Source organism: Doryrhamphus excisus, linkage group LG6 (assembly GCF_037039965.1).
Source record: "Doryrhamphus excisus strain RoL-2023G ecotype Guam linkage group LG6, RoL_Dexc_Guam_v1.1, whole genome shotgun sequence".
Lineage (NCBI taxonomy): Eukaryota > Metazoa > Chordata > Actinopteri > Syngnathiformes > Syngnathidae > Doryrhamphus > Doryrhamphus excisus.
Window position 1 is genome coordinate 5,542,700 of NC_136362.1, and position 19,896 is coordinate 5,562,595.

At 56.2% G+C, this 19,896-nt stretch overlaps 3 protein-coding genes across 3 annotated transcripts; all 3 read right to left on the reverse strand.

Moving 5' to 3' along the window:
* Window positions 1–3,281: 3,281 nt before the first annotated feature.
* saxo6 (stabilizer of axonemal microtubules 6) lies at window positions 3,282–7,218 on the reverse strand. Its single transcript, XM_078791235.1, has 14 exons — window positions 6,989–7,218; window positions 6,640–6,727; window positions 6,446–6,571; window positions 6,302–6,378; window positions 6,164–6,247; window positions 5,918–6,076; window positions 5,784–5,860; window positions 5,609–5,693; window positions 5,127–5,326; window positions 5,008–5,061; window positions 4,857–4,930; window positions 4,195–4,428; window positions 4,079–4,129; window positions 3,282–4,005 (listed from the first exon to the last, which is right to left on the reverse strand). Exons 1-14 carry the CDS (start codon window positions 6,992–6,994, stop codon window positions 3,896–3,898), a joined length of 1,425 nt encoding a protein of 474 aa, XP_078647361.1. The 5' UTR covers window positions 6,995–7,218; the 3' UTR covers window positions 3,282–3,895.
* A 138-nt stretch (window positions 7,219–7,356) lies between these two features.
* LOC131126626 (ras-related protein Rap-1b) lies at window positions 7,357–10,487 on the reverse strand. Its single transcript, XM_058069402.2, has 8 exons — window positions 10,219–10,487; window positions 9,365–9,434; window positions 9,218–9,286; window positions 9,082–9,138; window positions 8,863–9,003; window positions 8,645–8,788; window positions 8,441–8,533; window positions 7,357–8,332 (listed from the first exon to the last, which is right to left on the reverse strand). The coding sequence occupies exons 2-7, from the start codon at window positions 9,419–9,421 to the stop codon at window positions 8,447–8,449; spliced, it is 555 nt and encodes a 184-aa protein (XP_057925385.1). The 5' UTR covers window positions 9,422–9,434; window positions 10,219–10,487; the 3' UTR covers window positions 7,357–8,332; window positions 8,441–8,446.
* Window positions 10,488–11,028: 541 nt separating this feature from the next.
* On the reverse strand, window positions 11,029–18,978 carry cand1 (cullin-associated and neddylation-dissociated 1). The gene is made up of 26 exons (XM_058069359.2): window positions 18,545–18,978; window positions 17,675–17,750; window positions 17,080–17,147; window positions 16,825–16,979; window positions 16,627–16,750; window positions 16,449–16,536; window positions 16,219–16,387; window positions 16,047–16,152; window positions 15,838–15,983; window positions 15,616–15,767; window positions 15,410–15,550; window positions 15,075–15,216; window positions 14,793–15,001; window positions 14,544–14,712; window positions 14,377–14,466; window positions 14,164–14,317; window positions 13,856–14,093; window positions 13,588–13,776; window positions 13,371–13,514; window positions 13,172–13,307; window positions 12,923–13,099; window positions 12,769–12,864; window positions 12,536–12,705; window positions 12,251–12,415; window positions 12,080–12,187; window positions 11,029–11,986 (listed from the first exon to the last, which is right to left on the reverse strand). The coding sequence occupies exons 1-26, from the start codon at window positions 18,610–18,612 to the stop codon at window positions 11,762–11,764; spliced, it is 3,705 nt and encodes a 1,234-aa protein (XP_057925342.1). The 5' UTR covers window positions 18,613–18,978; the 3' UTR covers window positions 11,029–11,761.
* Between the last annotated feature and the right edge of the window lie 918 nt (window positions 18,979–19,896).

Consider the following 19,896-nt stretch of genomic DNA (forward strand, 5'->3'; position numbering starts at 1 on the left):
GCCATGACCGGGTCATGTGATCCGATCCCTGTCACACAAAGACCATAGGCACACACTTCCTGGTGTGGGAAACCCCCTGTGATGACATCACACAGGTAGGGGAGGGGCTCACGTGAGGGAGACCGTGAGGCCAGCGTTACCACGGCGACGCACAAACTGTCCAGTAGTGTGTGTGTGTGTGTTCGCTGTCTAGTCATCCGCTCATCCCTCAATATCACATATCTATGTGCTCTAGCTCTGTCCTGGGCTACCGGCCCTTTAAGAAGCACACTTCCTGTTGGCCTTGGTTAACTTGCATACTGCACTCAGTCTTCCATAGGTCTTCACACTTGGGTACTTACACCCGCGTTCACTCGCATAATTATGCTCAGTATTTACTTGTGGTGTCTGAGTGCACACTTCTGTGCTTAACCTGGAGTTATTGAGTGCACACTTCTGTACTTACATCCATCCCTTTGAGTGCAAAAGTGCACGCTCGCGTACTTACACTTTACGCATAATTACACACTTCTGTACTTAACATGTAGTTATTGAGTGCACAAGTGCACACTTGAGTACTCGGTTTTCAAGTGCACATTTGCATACTTCCTCTTGAGTGCATACTTGTGTGTTTATACCTCATCTCAGAGTGCATCAGTGCACAGCTGCGTACTTACACATAGTCCAAACATGGACACTTGCACTTCTTGCACTTCTGCTCAGCATTTTGAGTGAACATTTGCATACTCAACACTTTGAGAGCACATAATTACACTTGGTCTTGGTCGTACTTATGTGCTGTTATCCAGGCCATAATTGCACACTTGCACACTGTTTTGGTTGACATTTAGTGATTCATCCATTTGAGTGCATAAGTGCGCACTTATAATTACGGTACTCGGGTACACTTCATTTTTTCAGCACACAAGTGCACAGTGAAACTTTTTGGGGGCAAAGTGCAGGACTCCAAACACTCAACACGGTGAGTGCACAGTGATGGACACTTAGCACACTCAGTGGTCGCCATCTTGGCTAGGAAGCGGAAGGGGAGGGGCTAACATAAAAAGGAGGGAGGGGGGAGTCTTTTTGTGCTGATGCGAGAGACGGCCACTCTGTTGTGGTAAGAAGCAAAGTTTATTGGGGAGTAACGAGTTGGTCTCCATGGTAACAGGCGTGAAGATGAATAAATAATGCAATTAAATAAAGCGTGAATAAATAAAAAGTAGAAAAGTTGTTCGGGTCAGTCAGTGTGCGCCGCTCACGCAGTTGTCACGCAGGTTGGAGAAGAGCATGTCCACCTCTCCCAGGGCTTTGTTGATGCCACGCCCCCTGTCCATCTGGCACACGCACACGCACGCACGTTGGCGTCCACGCTCATCATCATCATCATCATCATCATCAGCTCTTATTGTGCAGGGCAAATCTTACCTGGGCCAGCCTGCTCTTGAAGGCCACGGCGTGCTGATGGTCGTGGTAGTGCAGGATGTTCTGGAACGACAAAGCGAGCGCAAAGACGTCAATTCGGTGCGGCTGTACGGCGCGTGCACGTGGGGCCGTGCGCACTCACGCAGCCGTGGGCCTTCAGGTCTTGGCCCACGCGGTTCAGGTCGTCGTGCAGCTGCTGGACTTTGTGATGGCGCTCGTGGGGGTGAGTGAAGACGTTGTGCAGGTAGAAGTCCAGGATGTTGGCGTGGAGGCAGCAGAGCAACATGCTGTCCTGTGAGGGGGGGGGGTGTGGGGTCAGAGGTCAGAGGTCAGGCCGAGGTCGGAGGCCGACGCGTGGGAAGCTGAGTTTGTCACCTTCACGCCGCTGACGTCAGGCAACAGCCGGATGCTGGACTCGTCCAGCGTCTCAGATCTCTGAGCCTGCGTGGGTGGGTCAAGGACAGGTCAAGGACGGGTCAAAGACGGGTCAAGGAAAAGTCAAGAACAGGTCAAAGACGGGTCATAGAAAAGTCAAGGACAGGTCAAGGAAAAGTCAAAGACAGGTCAAGGAAAAGTCAAGGACAGGTCAAGGAAAGGTCAAAGATGGGTCAAGGAAAAGTGAAGGACAGGTCAAAGACGGGTCATGGAAAAGTCAAAGGCGGGTCATGGAAAAGTCAAGGACAGGTCAAGGAAAAGTCAAAGGCGGGTCATGGAAAAGTCAAGGACAGGTCAAGGAAAGGTCAAAGACGGGTCAAGGAAAAGTAAAGGACAGGTCAAGGACAAGTCAAGAACAGGTCAAGGACTAGTCAAAGGCGGGTCATGGAAAAGTCAAGGACAGGCCAAGGACGGGTCAAAGACGGGTCAAGGACAGGTCAAGGACGAGTCAAGGAAAGGTCAAAGACAGGTCATAGAAAAGTCAAGGACAGGTCAGGGAAAAGTCAAAGACGGGTCAAGGAAAAGTCAAGGACAGGTCAAGGAAAAGTCAAGGACAGGTCACGGAAAAGTCAAAGACGGGTCAAGGAAAAGTCAAGGACAGGTCAAGGAAAAGTCAAGGACAGGCCAAGGACTAGTCAAAGGCGGGTCATGGAAAAGTCAAGGACAGGCCAAGGACGGGTCAAAGACGGGTCAAGGACAGGTCAAGGACGAGTCAAGGAAAGGTCAAAGACAGGTCAAGGAAAAGTGAAGGACAGGTCAAAGACGGGTCATGGAAAAGTCAAAGACAGGCCAAGGAAAAGTCAAGGACAGGTCAAGGAAAAGTCAAGGACAGGTCACGGAAAAGTCAAAGACGGGTCAAGGAAAAGTCAAGGACAGGTCAAGGAAAAGTCAAGGACAGGCCAAGGACTAGTCAAAGACGGGTCATGGAAAAGTCAAGGACAGGCCAAGGACGGGTCAAAGATGGGTCAAGGACAGGTCAAGGACGAGTCAAGGAAAGGTCAAAGATGGGTCAAGGAAAAGTGAAGGACAGGTCAAAGACGGGTCATGGAAAAGTCAAAGACAGGCCAAGGAAAAGTCAAAGGTGGGTCATGGAAAAGTCAAGGACAGGCCAAGGACGGGTCAAAGACAGGTCAAAGACAAGTCAAGGAAAGGTCAAAGACGGGTCAAGGAAAAGTGAAGGACAGGTCAAAGACGGGTCAAGGACAAGTCAAAAACAGGTCAAAGGCGGGTCATGGAAAAGTCAAGGACAGGCGGCAATTGGACCTGCAGCGACTCACGTGTTTGGACACTTCCTGTACGGCTTGGTACGTGTCCGGGCTCCCCAGCGGCTGGCTGAGCGGCCGGGGGACAGGCCCCGCCCCCGCCAGCCGGGCCCGGCCAATGAGCAGCACGAGGAGGACGGCGGCGAGGTGGCGGACGGAGACGAGCGCGGCGGAGGGCGTCATGGTGCCAAGGAAAGCCCAAAGCTTCTGAAGGTGGACCAAGTGAAGAGCGGAGGAGCGGAGCGGCGCTGTGAGCTGATGTGAGGACGCGGCGGCGCTCCTCGTCTTTATAGGCGCCAAGCCACCGCCCCCCCACACAAATATAGGACAACCAAAAACCCCAAACGCACACACACACACACACACAGGTCAGCGGCGGTGTGTTTACTGTCACTGCGAGGAAATGAAGTGTCAAAGTGTGACGACAAATATAATGTTTGTCATTAATTTGATTGGAGCAATGACATCACTTCCTGTTTCCCAGCGCGCGTGTGCGTGTGTGCGTGTGTGCGTGGCTGGGATGTTTGCACATCCTCCGTTTATTTCCATCATGTAACATGTCCACATGACGCCACGTGTTGTGTGCTCACGCCACATAAAGCTGGGTTTCTTGACCAGGAAGTGATGATGACCAATGTTTGCTCAGGCTGACGGAGAAGGAGGAAGAGGAAGTGATGTCATCTCGCGGAATTTTTCCCCACCTGCCGACGTCACAAAGACAAACAGTCAAGGACAAACCAGCGAGTCTGCGTCCCAATCTACGATCTTTATTGGGCCGCTTCCACCACCGCGTCTCAAATCTTCCCCCAGAAGTCCTCCCGCCTCCTCTGAGCGTGCTCCAGAATGGCCGACGCCGCCGAGCGAGACGCCGCCGAGCGGCAGGACATGGCGGAGAGGGCGTCTTCTAGGCGACACGGGATGGCGTGTTAGCGAGAGCCGGGGCGTGCAGGAAGGGGGAGGGGCTGAGGGAGCGTCACCTTGGTGCCAGCTGCTTCCGGAACGCCCTCGGAACCTCAGGCCCAACTCACCTGAGGAGGGGGCGGGTTAGCGTCAGGATAGTGAAGCGGAAGCGGCGGCGGCGGCGGCGGCTCACCGTTGTGCTGGAACTCGGCGTGTCTCAGTCGGCCTCGCAGGCGGTGTTGGGGCGCCGAGCTCAGCCTGGGCCTGATTGGCTTGGAATTCTGGAGGGGGGAGGGGTTGTCGGGCCGCGCCTCTTTAGGTGTCGCCACGGAAACGCTGTCACCACACCCCTGAAGAGCACGTGCGCTCACCTGCGTGCACGTGCAACCTTCTTTCCCGGGCGACCTCCCCACCAGGATGGCACCCCCTGGTGGACACCAGCGGCTGACATGTCAGACTTTGGCGGGTGTGTGTTACCTGGGGCAGGTGTGTGTGTTACCTGGGGCAGGTGTGTGTGTTACCTGGGGCAGGTGTGTGTGTTACCTGGGGCAGGTGTGTGTGTTACCTGGGGCAGGTGTGTGTGTTACCTGGGGCAGGTGTGTGTGTTACCTGGGGCAGGTGTGTGTGTTACCTGGGGCAGGTGTGTGTGTTACCTGGGGCAGGTGTGTGTTACCTGGGCCAGGTGTGTGTTACCTGGGCCAGGTGTGTGTTACCTGGGGCAGGTGTGTGTTACCTGGGGCAGGTGTGTGTTACCTGTGGCTGGTGTGTTACCTGTGGCAGGTGTGTGTGTTACCTGGGGCAGGTGTGTGTGTTACCTGGGGCAGGTGTGTGTTACCTGGGGCAGGTGTGTGTTACCTGTGGCAGGTGTTGTGACATCATGATGAGTCCGCTGCATCTTCATCTTTGGTGTCGGCAAACGTCCCTCCTCCCTTCGCACACACACACACACACACACACACACTGACGTGATGCCACAGGGGCGGAGCCCAACTGAACGCAAACGTACTCATCTGTGTCGTGGTGGTGTTCCGCCACTCTGGAGCTGGACAAGCTGGAGCTGCTGAAGAGGAAGACAACATGAGTCCGGGCGGGCCCGGCAAGAAGGTGGCGAAGGGTCCCGCCCACCTGTCGAGGTCCAGGGCCTCCACGCGGGGACTCCCGCGGCACTCCGAAGCGGAGCGGGGGCTGGTGGCGCCCTGGGTGGAGTCGGCGGGCTCCCACAGGCGATTGTGCTCGGACAGCAGCTGGTTGAGGTGCTCTCGGGAGAAGTGGGTCCCCCAGGCCCGGCGCCGGTACCAGGAGGCCTGCCGCCTCAACGCCGCCGCCTTGACACACATTTGGCAGGAAGTGACCCACATGCCGGTTCTGAGAAGCGACCCAGGCGCTCTGGTGGCTCAGCACAGTTCTGGTAAAAGCCCCCCGCCCCCGCTGTGACCCCACATGACCCGCATGGCAACTCAAACAGGAAGTGTGCTACACTGGATGCCGTGTGCGTGTGCTTCTATGAAAGGAAGCGTGAGGTTTGAATGCTAACTTTGGTTTCCGTGGCGACGCTGCTGGTGCTGACTCATCGAGTCATGAGCGCCCCTGGGGGCAACGAGGCTCACCTGAGAGGCGTGGTTGGAGGCTCCGCCTTCTTTTACCATCTTGTTGACGGGAGAGAGAAAATTGGCTTCATATTCTGTCAGCTTCCTGTCGCACACGCACACACACACACACAGAGCGGTGAGCGCTAGCCACCTAGCTAACGGCGTCGGTGAGTGAGGTGAGCTCCACACACACCTGTGTCTGCTGTGAGAAGGGGGCGTGGCCTCCCTCTGGTGGGTGGGGTCATCGTGTTGCATCACGGACTTACTCCTCTAATGAAAAGCAACATAAACAGATGCCATCTTGTGTGTGTGTGCGTGTGCACGTACAGTGTGCATGTGGAAGATGGGAAGCTGATGTTCCAGATGTTTCCGAAGGCGGGGGCCAGGAGGCAGCGTTTGACCCTGGTAGCTGCGGCGGTACTCTGTCTCCATGGCAACAGGGTGCCGTCTGAAAGGGCGGGGCGACCAGCAGCCTGAGCGAAGCACCTGACACACACACACACACACACACACACACACACACGTGTTCTCTTCAGCACCGCCTAGTGGCCACCCGGATGAACTGCAGCTCACCTGCTGCGCCATCAGCAGAGGAGACGCCCCTTCCTTTGACCTCGGCCCCGCCCCCCAGCACGGAGCCTGCCGGTCCTGCACACGCTGCGTGTTTTTTTAACACCAAAACAACCACATGACGTCACAGTGACAGCTCACCTCATTGGCTGGAGGCCCGTGCCTATTAGGGCTGCTGGCCTGCAATTGGCTGTCACTCTTTGGAGGGCGGGGCTTCACTACAGAGACATTTTGACATGTGACAGATGCATTTGGTTGACAAGGGGTCATGTGACGCGCACCCACCGGGTGCTTTGGAGTGGTGGTCCACCGAGTTCTGGTTTCGGTGGGGGTCCAGACCAGCAGCCAGGACACTGGATTGAGCTGGACCACCGGAACCGAGTCTCCTCCCCGCCCCGCTACTTCCGTGAGCTGATTGGACAAAGCGTTTACAATGAATGACGTGTTACTGTGGGCCCCGCCCCCATTGGAGGACATACCTGTGACGTCTGAGCGCCGTTCTTCCGAAGAGACGCTCCTCTGCGGAGAAGCGCTTCTAGAACGTCCAAAACTCTTCCGGTATTCACTCTTGGCATCCGGCAAACAACACCATGATGGTTATGACATTCTATTAGCGTTATATACCTTTTTTTCTCTCATTCGGTGACGTGCACCGGATGCGACGTCACCTCGAGCTCATGCTAACCACACAGGTGTGCTCAGTTTAGCTAAACTCAGGAATCACCGCAAACAGCACACACAAATGACCAAACAGACGCAAACATCCGCTGACAAGAGCCGCCTAGCATGGCGCCACCAAGCTAATGCTAAGCTAACAGCTCAGCTTACCGCCATGACGTTCTCCCTCGCCGCCCGGCTACTTCTCGCAAACCGGAAGTAGCGCGATAAGCGCTTGGCAACCAGGTGTCCTCACTCGGTATTTAAAAGCGACCACGGAAAACTTCATCTTGTCCACATGACAGCTTCCCGACGACGGGTGGCAGCCGTCGTCATGGCAGCAGACGCCCCGGCGCATGCGCACTGGCGTCCAGGCGCGACAGGTTGCTTTTAATCCTCTTATTTGCTTCCACCACACCGACACCCTCCACCTGTTGCTGTTACAAAATTGCACCACTTTTATTCATTTAAGGCTTTTTAGTTTGGACTTTACATTTGGCTTCAACCACCCCGAGACAGCCCCCACCCCCGGCCCCCACCGCTGCTGTCAGGAACTCTCGTAGAACACAAACATGCAGTAAAACAACGTAAACGGCGCTCGAGCTCCAGGCGAGCTCCGACTTGAAATGACGTCTGCCGACAGAGTGCGCCGATTTGTAGGACCGGTCGGTGTGGACCTGCCGCCCCCTTGTGGCTGCGCGGGTTCACTACAACCGGTCTGGGGAGCTAGCTGAGCACGCTAACCGCGCTAGCTAGCTAGCTAGCTAGCTAGCTAGCCCCAACTGAAAACAGACATGCAAACTGCTACAGCGCCTCCTTGAGGTGACACGTGATCATGCTACTTCAGACGGACACTGAAAGGCTTTTTGTGGCTTGGACAATCTTCTGCCATGCTAATGACGCCAACGAGTCAAGCTAGCAGATCTGGGGTCAGCTCACGCACCGCCGTGTTACGCTAACAGGTTAGCCCGCACTACAGCGCCCCCTTCGGTCGCATGCAGTAATGCCACCCTAAACCCTTTGGAAATATTTTTTTAACACTCGTGACTTTAAAGTGCTTTTTTCTGTAGGGGCTAATGGCAACTAAGCTAGCACAGATACACTAAAAATATTTTATTTTTCCACCTCGGAAATGTTGCCACTGCTAGCTTTGCTCAGTACACACCGTCAGCCAAACTTGTTAGTACTTGTCCATAATACTGCTAACACACCGCACGGCTAAGTGACGTTAGCTTCCAGCGGTGAGCTGACACCAGAATTTGCTACTAAATCAAATGAAAAGACATAACAATCATCACCATCATCACGCAGTCGGCCATAGAAAAAGACAAAAGAAACATCTAGAAGACGCCGCCATCATCATCATCATCATCAGTCTTTTGACGTTTCCAAGGCAACAGGAAGGGGTCAGAGGTCAGAGGCAGTCCATGTTGACGGCATGTGTTTGTCGGGGAGGGGTGCAGGGCGGGTTGGAAGATGTCCTCTGATTGGTTGTTGGGTCAGGCGAGCGCAGGGCTGCAAACACGTGACAGGTGACGCTCACACGCAGGACAACACTGACCCCTGGTGCCTGGCCAGAGAAGTCTCGAGCTCAGGCCTCGGCCAAGTGACACACACACCCACCTGGAACTAGAGGAGCTGACAAGTGGACTTTTTGCGAGTTCTTCCGGGAAGTGGACTCTTCCTGTTGATCTGTCTCACCAGGTCGTAGAAGATCTACACACACGTGCACACACACGTGCACACGGTGAGATGGAAAGCTAGACGTGCGTTGTGTGTGTGTGCGTGTGTGTGTGCGTGTGTGTGTGCGTGTGTGTTAATGCTGGCCTCGTTGACGTTGATCTTGCTCTTGGCTGACGTCTCCAAGAAGACGCAGGAGTTCCACTGGCGAGCGAGACCGACCCCCGACTGTTTGGCCACCACGCGCTCCACCTCAAGGTCACACTTGTTGCCCACCAGGATCATCGGCACCTGCACACCATAACGTAGCATAACATGCAGTAGCAAGGCCTGGCCAGCAGGTGTCACCGTGCGTGAGCGTGTACATCATCCGTGTCCTTGACCCTTAGGATCTGCTCTCTGAGGTCTTGGAGGTCGTTGAAGGTGGACTGAGCCGTGATGGAGTAGACCAGAGCGAAGCCTTGGCCGTTCTTCATGTAGAGGTCTCGCATGGCCGTGAACTGCTCCTAAACGGCAACAAGCGTAACGTCACTTCCTGTTGCCGTGGCGACGTAGGCTGTGCGTGTGTGTGTGTGTGTTCTTACTGTTCCTGCCGTGTCCAGGATCTCCAACATGCACTGCTGACCATCCACCTCCACTTGCTGCACACACACACGTACGACAACATTAGCCTAGCTTCATTTAGCTGGAAACGTGCTGACGATGCCTTCACTGGCTCACCTTCCTGTAGGAATCTTCTATCGTGGGGTCGTACTTCTCCACAAAAATGCCCTGGACAAACTGCACCGTCTGCACACACACACACACACACACACACACACACAGGAAGTGGTCTTGATCTGGGTCTTGTGCGTGTGCGTTCCATACCAGAGCAGACTTTCCGACACCACCAGACCCGAGGACCACCAGCTTGTATTCACGCATCTTCACCTGCTGTCTGCACGCACACACAGTGAGAGAGGGGGTGCTGTCAATCACAGTAAGCTCCGCCCACAGCTACAACACACCTGTAAAACACGCCCCTCCCTCTCCCTGGCTGGGTCAAAATAAACACCAAAGGTTCACTTTAGTTTTTAGGTTCACACGTCAACAGTGTCGCCGATGATGTCCCAGCTTTGTCCTACAGTCCCTGAACGCACCATCATCTTCAACTTGTTGGACCCTGAAGGTCTCTCTCTCTCACTCACACACACACACACACACACACACACACACACACACACAGTCAGGTAGGTGGGGCCTGGTAATACTAATAGTATACGTGTGCATGTGCGCGTGCGCGTGTGCGACAGGACTAAACACAGCCTGGTCTCGCTCACGCGCACACACACAGTATGCAGACAAGTTACTTCCTGTCTTTCTGGCCGCCATAGAAGCTATGCTGGTCGGCCAGCTCGCCCCGCGGGCCCCGCTGTGAGGGGCGCACATCCGGGCCGCCATCATGTCAATCAAACCACCGTCAAGGCTGAGACATGTCCGTCCGGCTGTACTAATGTCCGACCGTGTGTGTGTGTGTGTGTGTGTGTGTGTGTGTTCGCGGCTCGCTTCCGCAAACCGGCCCAGTTCGACTCGCCGCCCCCCGCCCCCCCACCCCAACACCCTCCAGCCAAGCCTGCCTCCCTGCCCGCCTAAGCCCCGCTGTCATGTCCCGTGTACAGGGACATGTCCGCAAAGGACGAGAAGACGAAAAGACGAGAAGAAAGACGACAAGAAGGACTCACCGTCATCCACTGCTCTCTCTCTCCTCGTCTGTGCTAGCCTAGCTCGACCAGAGCCGCTCCCTCCTCGGCCCGCGTCAAGTCGCCTGATAAATGCGCCAACTTCCGCGCTATCTTTTCAAATTAAATACAACACCGGAAGTAGACTTGACCACCAAGCTAGACGCCCATAAACCAGACAGGCTCTTTTTGCGTTAGTGTCAACTTGACATTAGTCAGCACGAGACGCTAACAGAAGCCACATCCGAGTGTTGTGAGGCCACACCCCAAACAGGAAGGAGTCACCACGAATAGAGACCCCCCCTCCTCCACAGGTTCCCTTTAACACACACACTTGCTTTGTGCTCTTTCGCGCCTTATGTAGCTCATTTATTTAAATACTTTAAAACCCCATTAATCGACGCATGCGCTGTTATGTTAGGCACAACAGCGTCTGACAGCCCTGAATAACTATGGTGCTTTGAACACATCAAAGGCACTTGAATTCCAACATCGTATCTGTAGCTCCGACTCGTAGCACTTCCAGCGAGGTGCGTTCACGGACACTAGAACATAATGACATCGCAACCTGGCTTTGATTTGTAATTTCATTTGAAATGAATTTAAAAAGGCAGCATCGGTATCGACCATACTGGACCTGAAGGGTCCATCAACAGCCACTTCTGATTTGTTTACTTCCTCCTCTCACTGATCTTTTCATGTTTCACAGCTTGGGAGGGGCAGCCATGTTGATTGCTAGGAGACCAGATGCAGCAGACATCAAGGTGGATCAGAAAGAAACTATTTAAAGCCGTCAAATAAGGAGAGTCGTGGTGAAGGCAGGCAGAAATGGACCTTTATTTCGTTCGGGCAATCAACAGGAGCAGACTGCGGAGGCCAAACTGGACCGGATGCCGAGTGACGTCACCACTCCAGTCCCGGTCTGCGCCGCGAGCAGAAACAACAGATGTTTGATTGGCGTTTGGCTACCTTGACAAGACGCGGCCATCAGGAGGATCCGGTCAGGTCCACCAATCCTTCCTTCCTACAAGCGACAAGGATTGGAGGGCGACTTTGCCGAATGGGAGGGAAAACAAAGAAGCCGAGCGGTCCCAAAAGAGCATCCCCGCTGGCCGCCGTCGCCGCCGCCATCCCGAAGGAAAAAAAAAAATTAAAAAGTCCTCAGGCATCGATCGGGCTGTAACACGCCGGCTGTCAATCAGCCGGCAGCAGCCAATCAGGTCGCGGCAGCGGCTGCCAAAAGGAAAAGGAAAAGCCACAATGAAAACAACTCACCAGAAAACAAACAGGAAGTGGGAGGAGCTTCCAATCTTCCCTATGAACTTTTTTAAATTTTTTTTTAAACTTGTTCTTTGTCTTCATCCATTTTGTCCGTGCGGGGGCCGCTCATGTCAGTGCAATGCATCATGGGAACGACCGATCGCTAGAGAGGGTGTGTCACTACGTGTGTGTTGTCATGGAAACATGCTGCAGGGTTAGCGCTCCAGCAGCAGGGTGTGTGTCTGTGTGTGTCTGTGTGTGTTGCATTGTGGGAGCTTTTGCGTCTTTAGCTGGTGTCCATGGACTCCATGTTGGCCGAGCTGGAGTCCCTCTGGATGGAGTCAAAGATGGCGGCCAGCTCCTGATTGGATGAGATCTGCGACTGGAACTCGGACATGAGCGGAGACTTCTCCGCCTCGGGGATTGTCAGCAGCGCCACCACGGCCCGCATCGCCGAGCGCTTCAGCTCGTCCTGCTTCTCGAACTCCTGCTTCACCGAGTTGGCCTTCACCTGAACGCACGACACGGCAGCGCGGTTAGGAACACGCTGCGTGGCGACCGCGTGGCGACCGCGTGGCGACCGGGTGGCGGCCTGTGTGCGTACCTTGGTGGTGCACGTGGCTCGGAGCGGCTCCACCAGTCTGTCCAGCCTCTGCAGGACGGCGCTGGGACAGAGGGACGACAGCCGGGCCAGCATGAGGAAGGTGAGCATCTAGGAGACACAGGGGAGCGTCAGGACAAGGGTGGCGACCTCTGACGGTCTCGGACGTGGCACCTTGATGTCGTAGTGGTCCTTGAGGCCGTCCTCCACGTGGTTGAGGAAGGTGAAGATGTCGATGCGGTCCAGGCAGCTGTCCAGCAGAGTGTACATGCACTCAAAGGCGGCCTTCCGTAGGTCCAGGCCGTCGTCCACCGTGTGCTTGAAGGGGCCCATCTCCACCTGCGCACACCCGTGTCAATCCAAGCACGCTCGCATCATCAGCATCATCATCATCAGCATCATCAGCATCATCATCATCAGCATCATCATCAGCATCATCATCAGCATCATCATCATCACCTCGCGAATCAGCTCCTTGCGGACTTTGGTCTCGTTGTAGAGCTGCGGTAGAACCGAGTCCAGCAGCTCTCTGATCAGGCTGGGCTTGTTGTGGGCCGCCGAGTTGAACGTCACCAAGGCAACGCGCCGCACGTTCAGGTCGGGATCCTCCAGCGTCTTCAGGAAATCACCTGACAGGAAGCAGCCAATGGGTCACAGCCAGCTCTAAGCCCCCGCCCACCACCAGGACGCACCTATACAGTTCTTGAGCAGGGGGTCTATGGGCTGCGGCTGGTCCGAGATGGTGAACTTGACCGCCGTGACCACGGAACTCCTGGCGTACGACGAGCCTGCACACAAGCAGTCAATGAGGGGTCCGGCCGCCGAGGGTGGACGGCGGGGGCTCACCTGACAGCAGGTACCCCTTGAGGCGGGGCAGCAGCGTCTCGGGGTTGATGAGCGTCAGTTTGCCCAAACACTCGGCCACCACGTTCCGGGTTCCCTCCTCCTGACACTCGCAGTGTTTGAGCAGCAGCGTCCACACCGACTCCACGTACGGCTTCAGGCCCGACACCGACGCAGAACCTCAACACACACACACGCCGTGTTAGACGTGCACACACACGTGCACGCGGGCGGGCGAGCGAGCGCTCTCACTGATGATCTCTTTGAGCGAGTGCAGCAGGAGGTACTGGCGTTTGGAGGAGGAGATCTCCTGCAGGACGAAAGGCAAATATTCCGGAAGGTTCCCCACGGCGATGCTGCCCAGGGCGTACGACGCCGCCGACTTGACCTGAGACAGACGGGAGGGGGGGTAAGAGGCGGAGTCAGCGGTGAGCTGGGCGGGGGGGTTTACCTCCTCGCTGGAGGACGAGAAGGCGTCCAGGATGACCGTCTTGAGCTCTGGTTGGCTGCTGAGGTCCACGTGATGCCCGACCTCCCCCAAGGAGAGCAGAGCCAGCAGCCTGATGGAGTCTGTGGAGCGGCTGTTCTTCACGTCCTGCGCACAGCGGAAACGGGCGACACCGTGTGAGCACGCTGATGTGGGCGGGGCCCCGGCGAGCGCGGCTCACCTGGATGAACTGTCCCACCACGGCCGGCCCCTCGGCGGGACACGCCCGCGTCAAGGCGGCCACACACTTGGCGATGGAGCAGTACGCCTGCTTGTGCGGCAGCGCGGCGCTCTGGGAGTAAACCGGACCCGTCAGCATCCTCAGCAGGTCCATGTAGCCCAGACCCGGCGTGTCTGTGGACACCAGAGCCTGCCGGCGCACATGTGCACGTTAGTGGGCGCACCTCGCCGCGCTTCGCCACGCCTCGCCATGCCTCGCACGCGCGTACCTGGTAGAAGTCCAACATGGCGGAGAGCGCGCCGCCCTGCAGCAGCGGGGATCGGACCAGCGCGATGAGCTGCTGCAGGATGTTGCCGCCGCTCAGCTGGCCCAGCAGCGAGGGGTGTGTCACGGCCAGCGTGGACAGGAAGCTGAGCGCCATCTGGGACACGTGCATGTCGCTCTCCGAGATGAGAGGCGGCAGCTCGGCCAGGACGGCGTCCACCATGACGGGCGTCACGGCAGAGCTGACAAACATGATGGCAGAGGGTGAGCGGCGGGCGGACGGGCGGGGCGGGGCCAAGCGGTGGGCGGTACCTGTAGTTCCGGAGCAGAATGTCGAGCGCGGCCAGCGTGCACAGCTTCAGCGCTCGCTGGTTCTTACGCAGGAAGGAGGCCAGGATGGGGATGGCGTCGGGGAGGACGGGCCGCAGGTCAATCTTGAGCGGCGAGCCGGCGATCAGCGTGAGAGCTGAAACCAAACACACCCGTGCTCATTTGCATATCTTGAATATTCATGAGCACCCCCACCTTTGACTGTAGTCAGCCGCGTGATTTCGTTCTTCAGACGCTCCAAAAATATCAAGAGCGTGCCGTGAAGTTCGGCGGGGAGACGGTCACCTAGGCGACCACACAGGAAGAGACAGTCAACGCGGGAAGCGGCGGCCGAGACGGCGATGGCGGCGAGGCGTGGTTACCGAGGTTGCAGATGATCTGACCCATGCAGGAGATGGCGCGCTCCTTCACCTCCTGGTCGATGTCCGCCGCTTTAAGGCGTCTGATGGTGCAGCTGAACAGGTCGCTGATGTACGGGGAGGGGTCAAAGCTGTCAGAGCCCTCTGATTGGCTGTCCAGGGGTCTGATCACCTACCAGAGAGCAGAAAGAGTCCGGCGGGTGACAAGGCAGCTGGCGGCAGAACCCAAGACCGGCTGAAGACGAAGGTCACCTTGACCAGCTGCTGCGTGACCAGCAGGGCCTCTGAGGTGATCTTATAGAAGGGGTCTCCCACGCAGGCCACCACGGGGGGGACCAGGGCGGGCACGTGGGCGTGGAAGGCGTGGGCGGGGTGCGTGACCATGATGACGTGGAGGCACGCCAACGCGTCGATCTTCAGGTTGGAGCTGCTGGACTTGTCGTTGAGGGAGAAGATGATCCCTGGAAGACACAGGCGTCACGTGGGCGGGCCCCTGCACGGCTCCCTCCTCCGCCGTGGTCACGTGACACGTACCTGGCACCAGCACAGGGATGTGCTGGGTGAGCGCCCCCGGGAGGACGTTGACCAGCTCCGTCAACATGTTGAAGCAACACTGGCGAGTTTTCACGCTCTTCTCCTTCAGCTGCTTGTGAAGCGCCTTGACGATCATGGCCACCTGCGGGGTGCGACAAACCTCAAACAAAAGCAGTGCTGGGGGGGGCGGGGTGTCCGAGGGGAACCTTTAAAGATGGCGGGGACGGCGTTCCCACCGTTTCCCGTACATTCATGCATTTACGGCGGCACGCCACAGTCAAACCTGGACCGCCGGCGAAGGAGAGTAACATTATGAAAGCCTTCCTTTGGGTCACCTGACTCTGCAGCATGGTGAGGGGCGTGTCCCCCTGCTCCATGGCGTCCGGGTCGGCCAACCAGCTCTGAGCCGGTCTGGTCTGCTTGAGCAGCGACAGGTAGGCGTGGAAGACGTCCGCCTTGACGTTCTCCTCTCTCTCCTGGGGGGCAGACACACGAGGGTGAGCGGGGCGAGGGAGGGGGCGGGGCCATGACGGGGCTCCACCTTGAAGCGGCAGACGAGGGCAGGGGACACGGAGCGGTAGAACTCGGGAAGCATCTCGTGACGCGTGGAGACGACGGCGTCCAGGCACTTGGCCGCCGCCCGCCGCACCTTCCAGCTCATGTCGTCATCGTCGCTGTACTCGTCGTCACTTCCTGGACGGAGGGGGCGGACACGGTCAGGCGTCTTCGCCGCGGTGGCGGACGAGAGGTGCGTGGCGCCTACCTTGGTAGTCTTCGTCGTTCTGCTCGGCGTCCATGGCGTTGTCGTCCTCGTCCTCGTCGTCAAAGTTGTAGTTGGGGTCGTAGGTCAAGTAGCGCAGGCAGATGGAGATGACGGTGGGAACGTGGGCGTAGACCTCCTTCGGACACCTGGAGGAGGACAGGCGGGGGTCACGCCAGGGCGGGTTCTCGCCGCGTTTGAAGGTGGCGTACCTCCTGACGAAGGACTCGAAGGCCTGGATGCAGTACTCCCGCAGCTCGTCGTCATCCACGTTGCAGAACTTGACCACCAGCGGGATGATCTTCTCCAGGTACTCCCCTGAGGGGACAATCAAGATGAGTGCACGTCGGCGTGGGGGTGCGGGGGGCGGGGCGGCGGTCTCACCGATCCTGTGCCCGGCCTGTCTGCTGATGGCGGCGGTGCACTGGATGTACGTCCTGGTGGTGGACATGTTGTCGTTGCGTCCGAGCTCGCTCAGCAGGTGCTCGATGAGGTCGATGAAGACCAGGTTCCCGCAGGACATGACCAGGTGTCCCAGCGCCATGATGGTCCTCTGCAAGAGTCCGGCACTGTTACCACGGCGACACAAGCGCAGCGAGGGGGCGGGGCTTTACCTTCCTGACGGCCAGCCTGGGGGAGGTGAGCTGAGGGAGGAGGCAGCTGAGGATGGAGGGGTGGAAGTTGACCAGCAGACCCCCCTGTCTGAAAAGGCCGCACGTTAAAGCGCGTTTGACTACAATCCAAGTTGGCGGCGATGGCGGCGATGGCGGCGATGGCGGCGATGGCGGCTACCTGCACAGCATGTCGGCCATGATGTCCAGCGCCTCCAGTTGCACCGACACGTCCTCCTGCTTGGCAATGGCGCTGGTCAGACGACCCGTTATCTTCTTGCAGACGCTGGCGGCCAGGGCGGAGCCTGAAACAGGTGGGGAAGGAGTCAGGCGACAGCCGTCACGAGGGTGGCGTGAGCGGTAGAGGACGCCGTCTGACCGCTGGAGGCAGGCGGCAGCTCGCCGATGACCGTTTTGAGGCCGATGGATGAGATGTCCCTCAGCTGCTCCTTGTCCGACAGCATGTTGGTGCACAGCGTGTCCACGATGGTCTCCACCTGATACTCCTTCACCTTGCTCACCAGCGGGCCCAGGCTGACAACACACACCTTCTCGTCAATCACAGACCCCACACACCTTCTCGTCAATCACAGACCCCACGTCGGAACCGTCACGCCACGTGGTGCACGTTTACCATTTGACGGCCAGGTTCTGAACTTCTCCGTTCTTGTCCTCCAGCAGCTTAAGAATCATCCTCACCACCTGTCAATCACACGCCCCATCAGTACTGATTGACGTAACATTCAAATGTTTTCCGCCGACTCATTTTTTCAAACTATTTCTTGTGTCATTTGTTTGTCATAGTACACCAACTTCATGCTAGTAAAATGCTATTGTTCTTGTTATTCTCCTAAAATTACAGCTTTCTTATTAGATTACAACTTTTTCTTTTACTATTTTGAGAATATGAAATATCATATTTCAATAATAAATAAATATTTGAAATGTACCCTAATTTGCTATTTGTTTTGTCTGGTTTTCTTGTTAGTAAATATGCCGAATAAGAACACGGGCTACTGTTACAGTCAACACACATGCACAAGTCTTATTTTCTTTTAACTAAGGTGACTGACCATAGGGGTGTTATTTCCTGTCGACGGAGCTCTAATTATGTAGCATATTTAGAAAGTTTATTTGTACATAAAGACTCCTATTTGGTGGAAATGGACTTATCAAGGCCGGGTCTGGAACCAGTCAACCGCCGTCAACACCGACGTGTGCGAACGGACCTTTCTCTCGCTGTCGTCGTCCAGTTTGATGGAGTCTTTTTGGAGTTCTGTCATCAAGTCGTTGGTGGCCATGAACCTGCACAGGGACACATGTTCAAAAGCACGTCAGCGTTCTTCATCTTTTGCGCCAACACCTGAGAAAATCGGGCACGGCTGCCACAAACATCACAGCCTATCACGGCAGTGCCCGAATGCCACAGGTAGTTTGAGTTCTACAGCTCCGTCATCTTGGCGTGACTTAAAGGATGAAAGTACAAGCGGAGATGACAGACGTCCTGGAGCTCGATGCCGTTTGCCACCGCCGTGTTGTCTTCATGTGTCGTCATTGCGCGCACCAAGGCATGACAGCGCCACTTTGAGCGCCGCTTCGCATGTCAACAAACATGGCAGGGCCAACCGCCCGCCGATCACGCCGTCGGCCCGGCGAGTGCAAAGTGACAAGATGTCAACATGTCAAGCTAGCCGGTCCGCGGGCAGGCCGGGCGTCCCGCACGGACTGAATATCACTCACACGCACGCCTCTGCTGGCGGCGTGCTAGCTTGCAGCATGACATGTTGCCAAATGCCACCGCTAGCCGGCCGGCTAACCGCTAACACACACGCAAGCCAGCGAACGCGACTCCGGCCGGCCACCGACGCTCCGGCACCGCGAGAGACGACCGTGCACAGGCGGGCTCATCAAACCGAGCCCCGGAGAGGAGTTAGCGCTGCGGCCGGGCGAGCGGGCGACGTGACGACGATCAGACAGGTGGCAGGCTAACAGCTAGCATGCTAGCCCGGGCCCTGACACGGCTTCGGCGGCTTGTAGCCGCGGCTTTGCGGAAACGTTCAAATCCACGCGTCCGCTGCGGTGGAAAGGACGGCGCTCACCTGAAATCCTTGTCGCTGGAGGTCATTTTCTCCAGCAGGTTGGAGATGTGGTAGGAGGCGCTCGCCATGTCGGTGCCGTTAGCCGTTAGCCTGCCGCTAGCTGACTGCGCTCGGTGTGTTCCGGGCTGCCGAGTACACTGCGGACGCTTCTGTCTTCCGTCTCCGTCTCCCGTCTCCCGTCTCCCCTTCTGCTTCGCTCCCGAACTGTGCGAGGTTCTGCTGGTGTGGTCGCTGCTGCCAGCTCTGCTTGCTGCTACAGCGACTGTGTCATGCCGGGCCGCCGAGTTTCGTGTGTTTGAATGGAGCTCCCGTCTGACCGCAGAGAGGCGGGGCTAGTGGAGCTGGACGAGGCGGGGTCAGAGGTCACGCTAGGAGCGGAGGATCCCTTTGCTCCGCTTTATTTACCCCCGTAGAGCCGGTCGATGATCGGATGTCACGTTCGGGTAATATAAAGATGGCGGTGATGTCATCAGCTGCTGCAACAACTTGTGTGTGTGTGTGTGTAGTGTTTCCCACAGGACTACAATCTATCTGTGGTTGGACGATGTCCCTACGTGACCGTTTAATTTGCATAAATTCGGTAAAAAACACCAAACACAAAACCCCAAAAATGTTCAGAGCTAGAAATCTGTCAAAAAAAATCAAAACTTTTCACCTTGGACGGGTGGACAGTGCGTTGTCGGCCTCACAGTCAGCAGACGCGGAGTTTGAATCGTCGTCAGCTGGTTTTGGCTCCAGCTCGCTATTGACCCAATGGACAAGCGTTATGGAAAACGGCTCGCTGTTGCCATTTGTTGGTTTTGGTATTGGTTCCACTTGCGGTACCGCGCTGGGCCACAGGAAGCAGTAGTGAGCGCAGGCGATATGACAGTATGAGATGCCTCAGGAGTCAATCATAATAATAGGAACATGAATGAATGAACGAATGAAAGAGTCCATATTGGGGTCAGACGCAATGTTCCACTTCACTGCCTCTTTTCTATCACCACCATCTCCCTCTCCCGTCATCCCCGTCATCAACTTTGGAACAACACTGTCACCAAGAGCGTGTGTGTGTGTGTGTGTGTGTGTGTGTGTGTGTGTGTGTGAGGGGGGTGAATTCCTCAGGCGAGTCCAGACAAGGATGTGTGTGTGTGTTGGATATAAACATAAACGTAGTCCAAGATGTGTGTGCTATGACGACTTAATACATTATTATAAGCAACATATATTATCATTTTAATTGAAACATAAATATATAGTGTATTTGTGACTCATAATTATCTACAGTATTATAGTATTATTCTTCGTGACGTCATCATGTCACCTCTCCCTCCCTCTCCTCGAGACCACTGTGGGCGCAAAGGCCTAGC

What these genes read in the sequence shown, in the direction of transcription:
- saxo6 (XM_078791235.1), bottom strand. An exon ending in CCACCACTCCAAAGCACCCG is followed by an intron (nt 6,379 to 6,445) that starts GTGGGTGCGCGT and finishes ATGTCTCTGTAG; the next exon opens with TGAAGCCCCGCCCTCCAAAG. An exon ending in CCTCCAACCACGCCTCTCAG is followed by an intron (nt 5,327 to 5,608) that starts GTGAGCCTCGTT and finishes ATGTGTGTCAAG; the next exon opens with GCGGCGGCGTTGAGGCGGCA.
- LOC131126626 (XM_058069402.2), bottom strand. Translation starts at nt 9,421, where the DNA reads ATGCGTGAATACAAGCTGGTGGTCCTCGGGTCTGGTGGTGTCGGAAAG. An exon ending in TCCTGGACACGGCAGGAACA is followed by an intron (nt 9,004 to 9,081) that starts GTAAGAACACAC and finishes GTTGCCGTTTAG; the next exon opens with GAGCAGTTCACGGCCATGCG. An exon ending in GGGTCAAGGACACGGATGAT is followed by an intron (nt 8,789 to 8,862) that starts GTACACGCTCAC and finishes TATGGTGTGCAG; the next exon opens with GTGCCGATGATCCTGGTGGG.
- cand1 (XM_058069359.2), bottom strand. Translation starts at nt 18,612, where the DNA reads ATGGCGAGCGCCTCCTACCACATCTCCAACCTGCTGGAGAAAATGACC. An exon ending in TCCAGCGACAAGGATTTCAG is followed by an intron (nt 17,751 to 18,544) that starts GTGAGCGCCGTC and finishes GTCCCTGTGCAG; the next exon opens with GTTCATGGCCACCAACGACT. An exon ending in GAACGACGAAGACTACCAAG is followed by an intron (nt 15,768 to 15,837) that starts GTAGGCGCCACG and finishes CCCTCCGTCCAG; the next exon opens with GAAGTGACGACGAGTACAGC.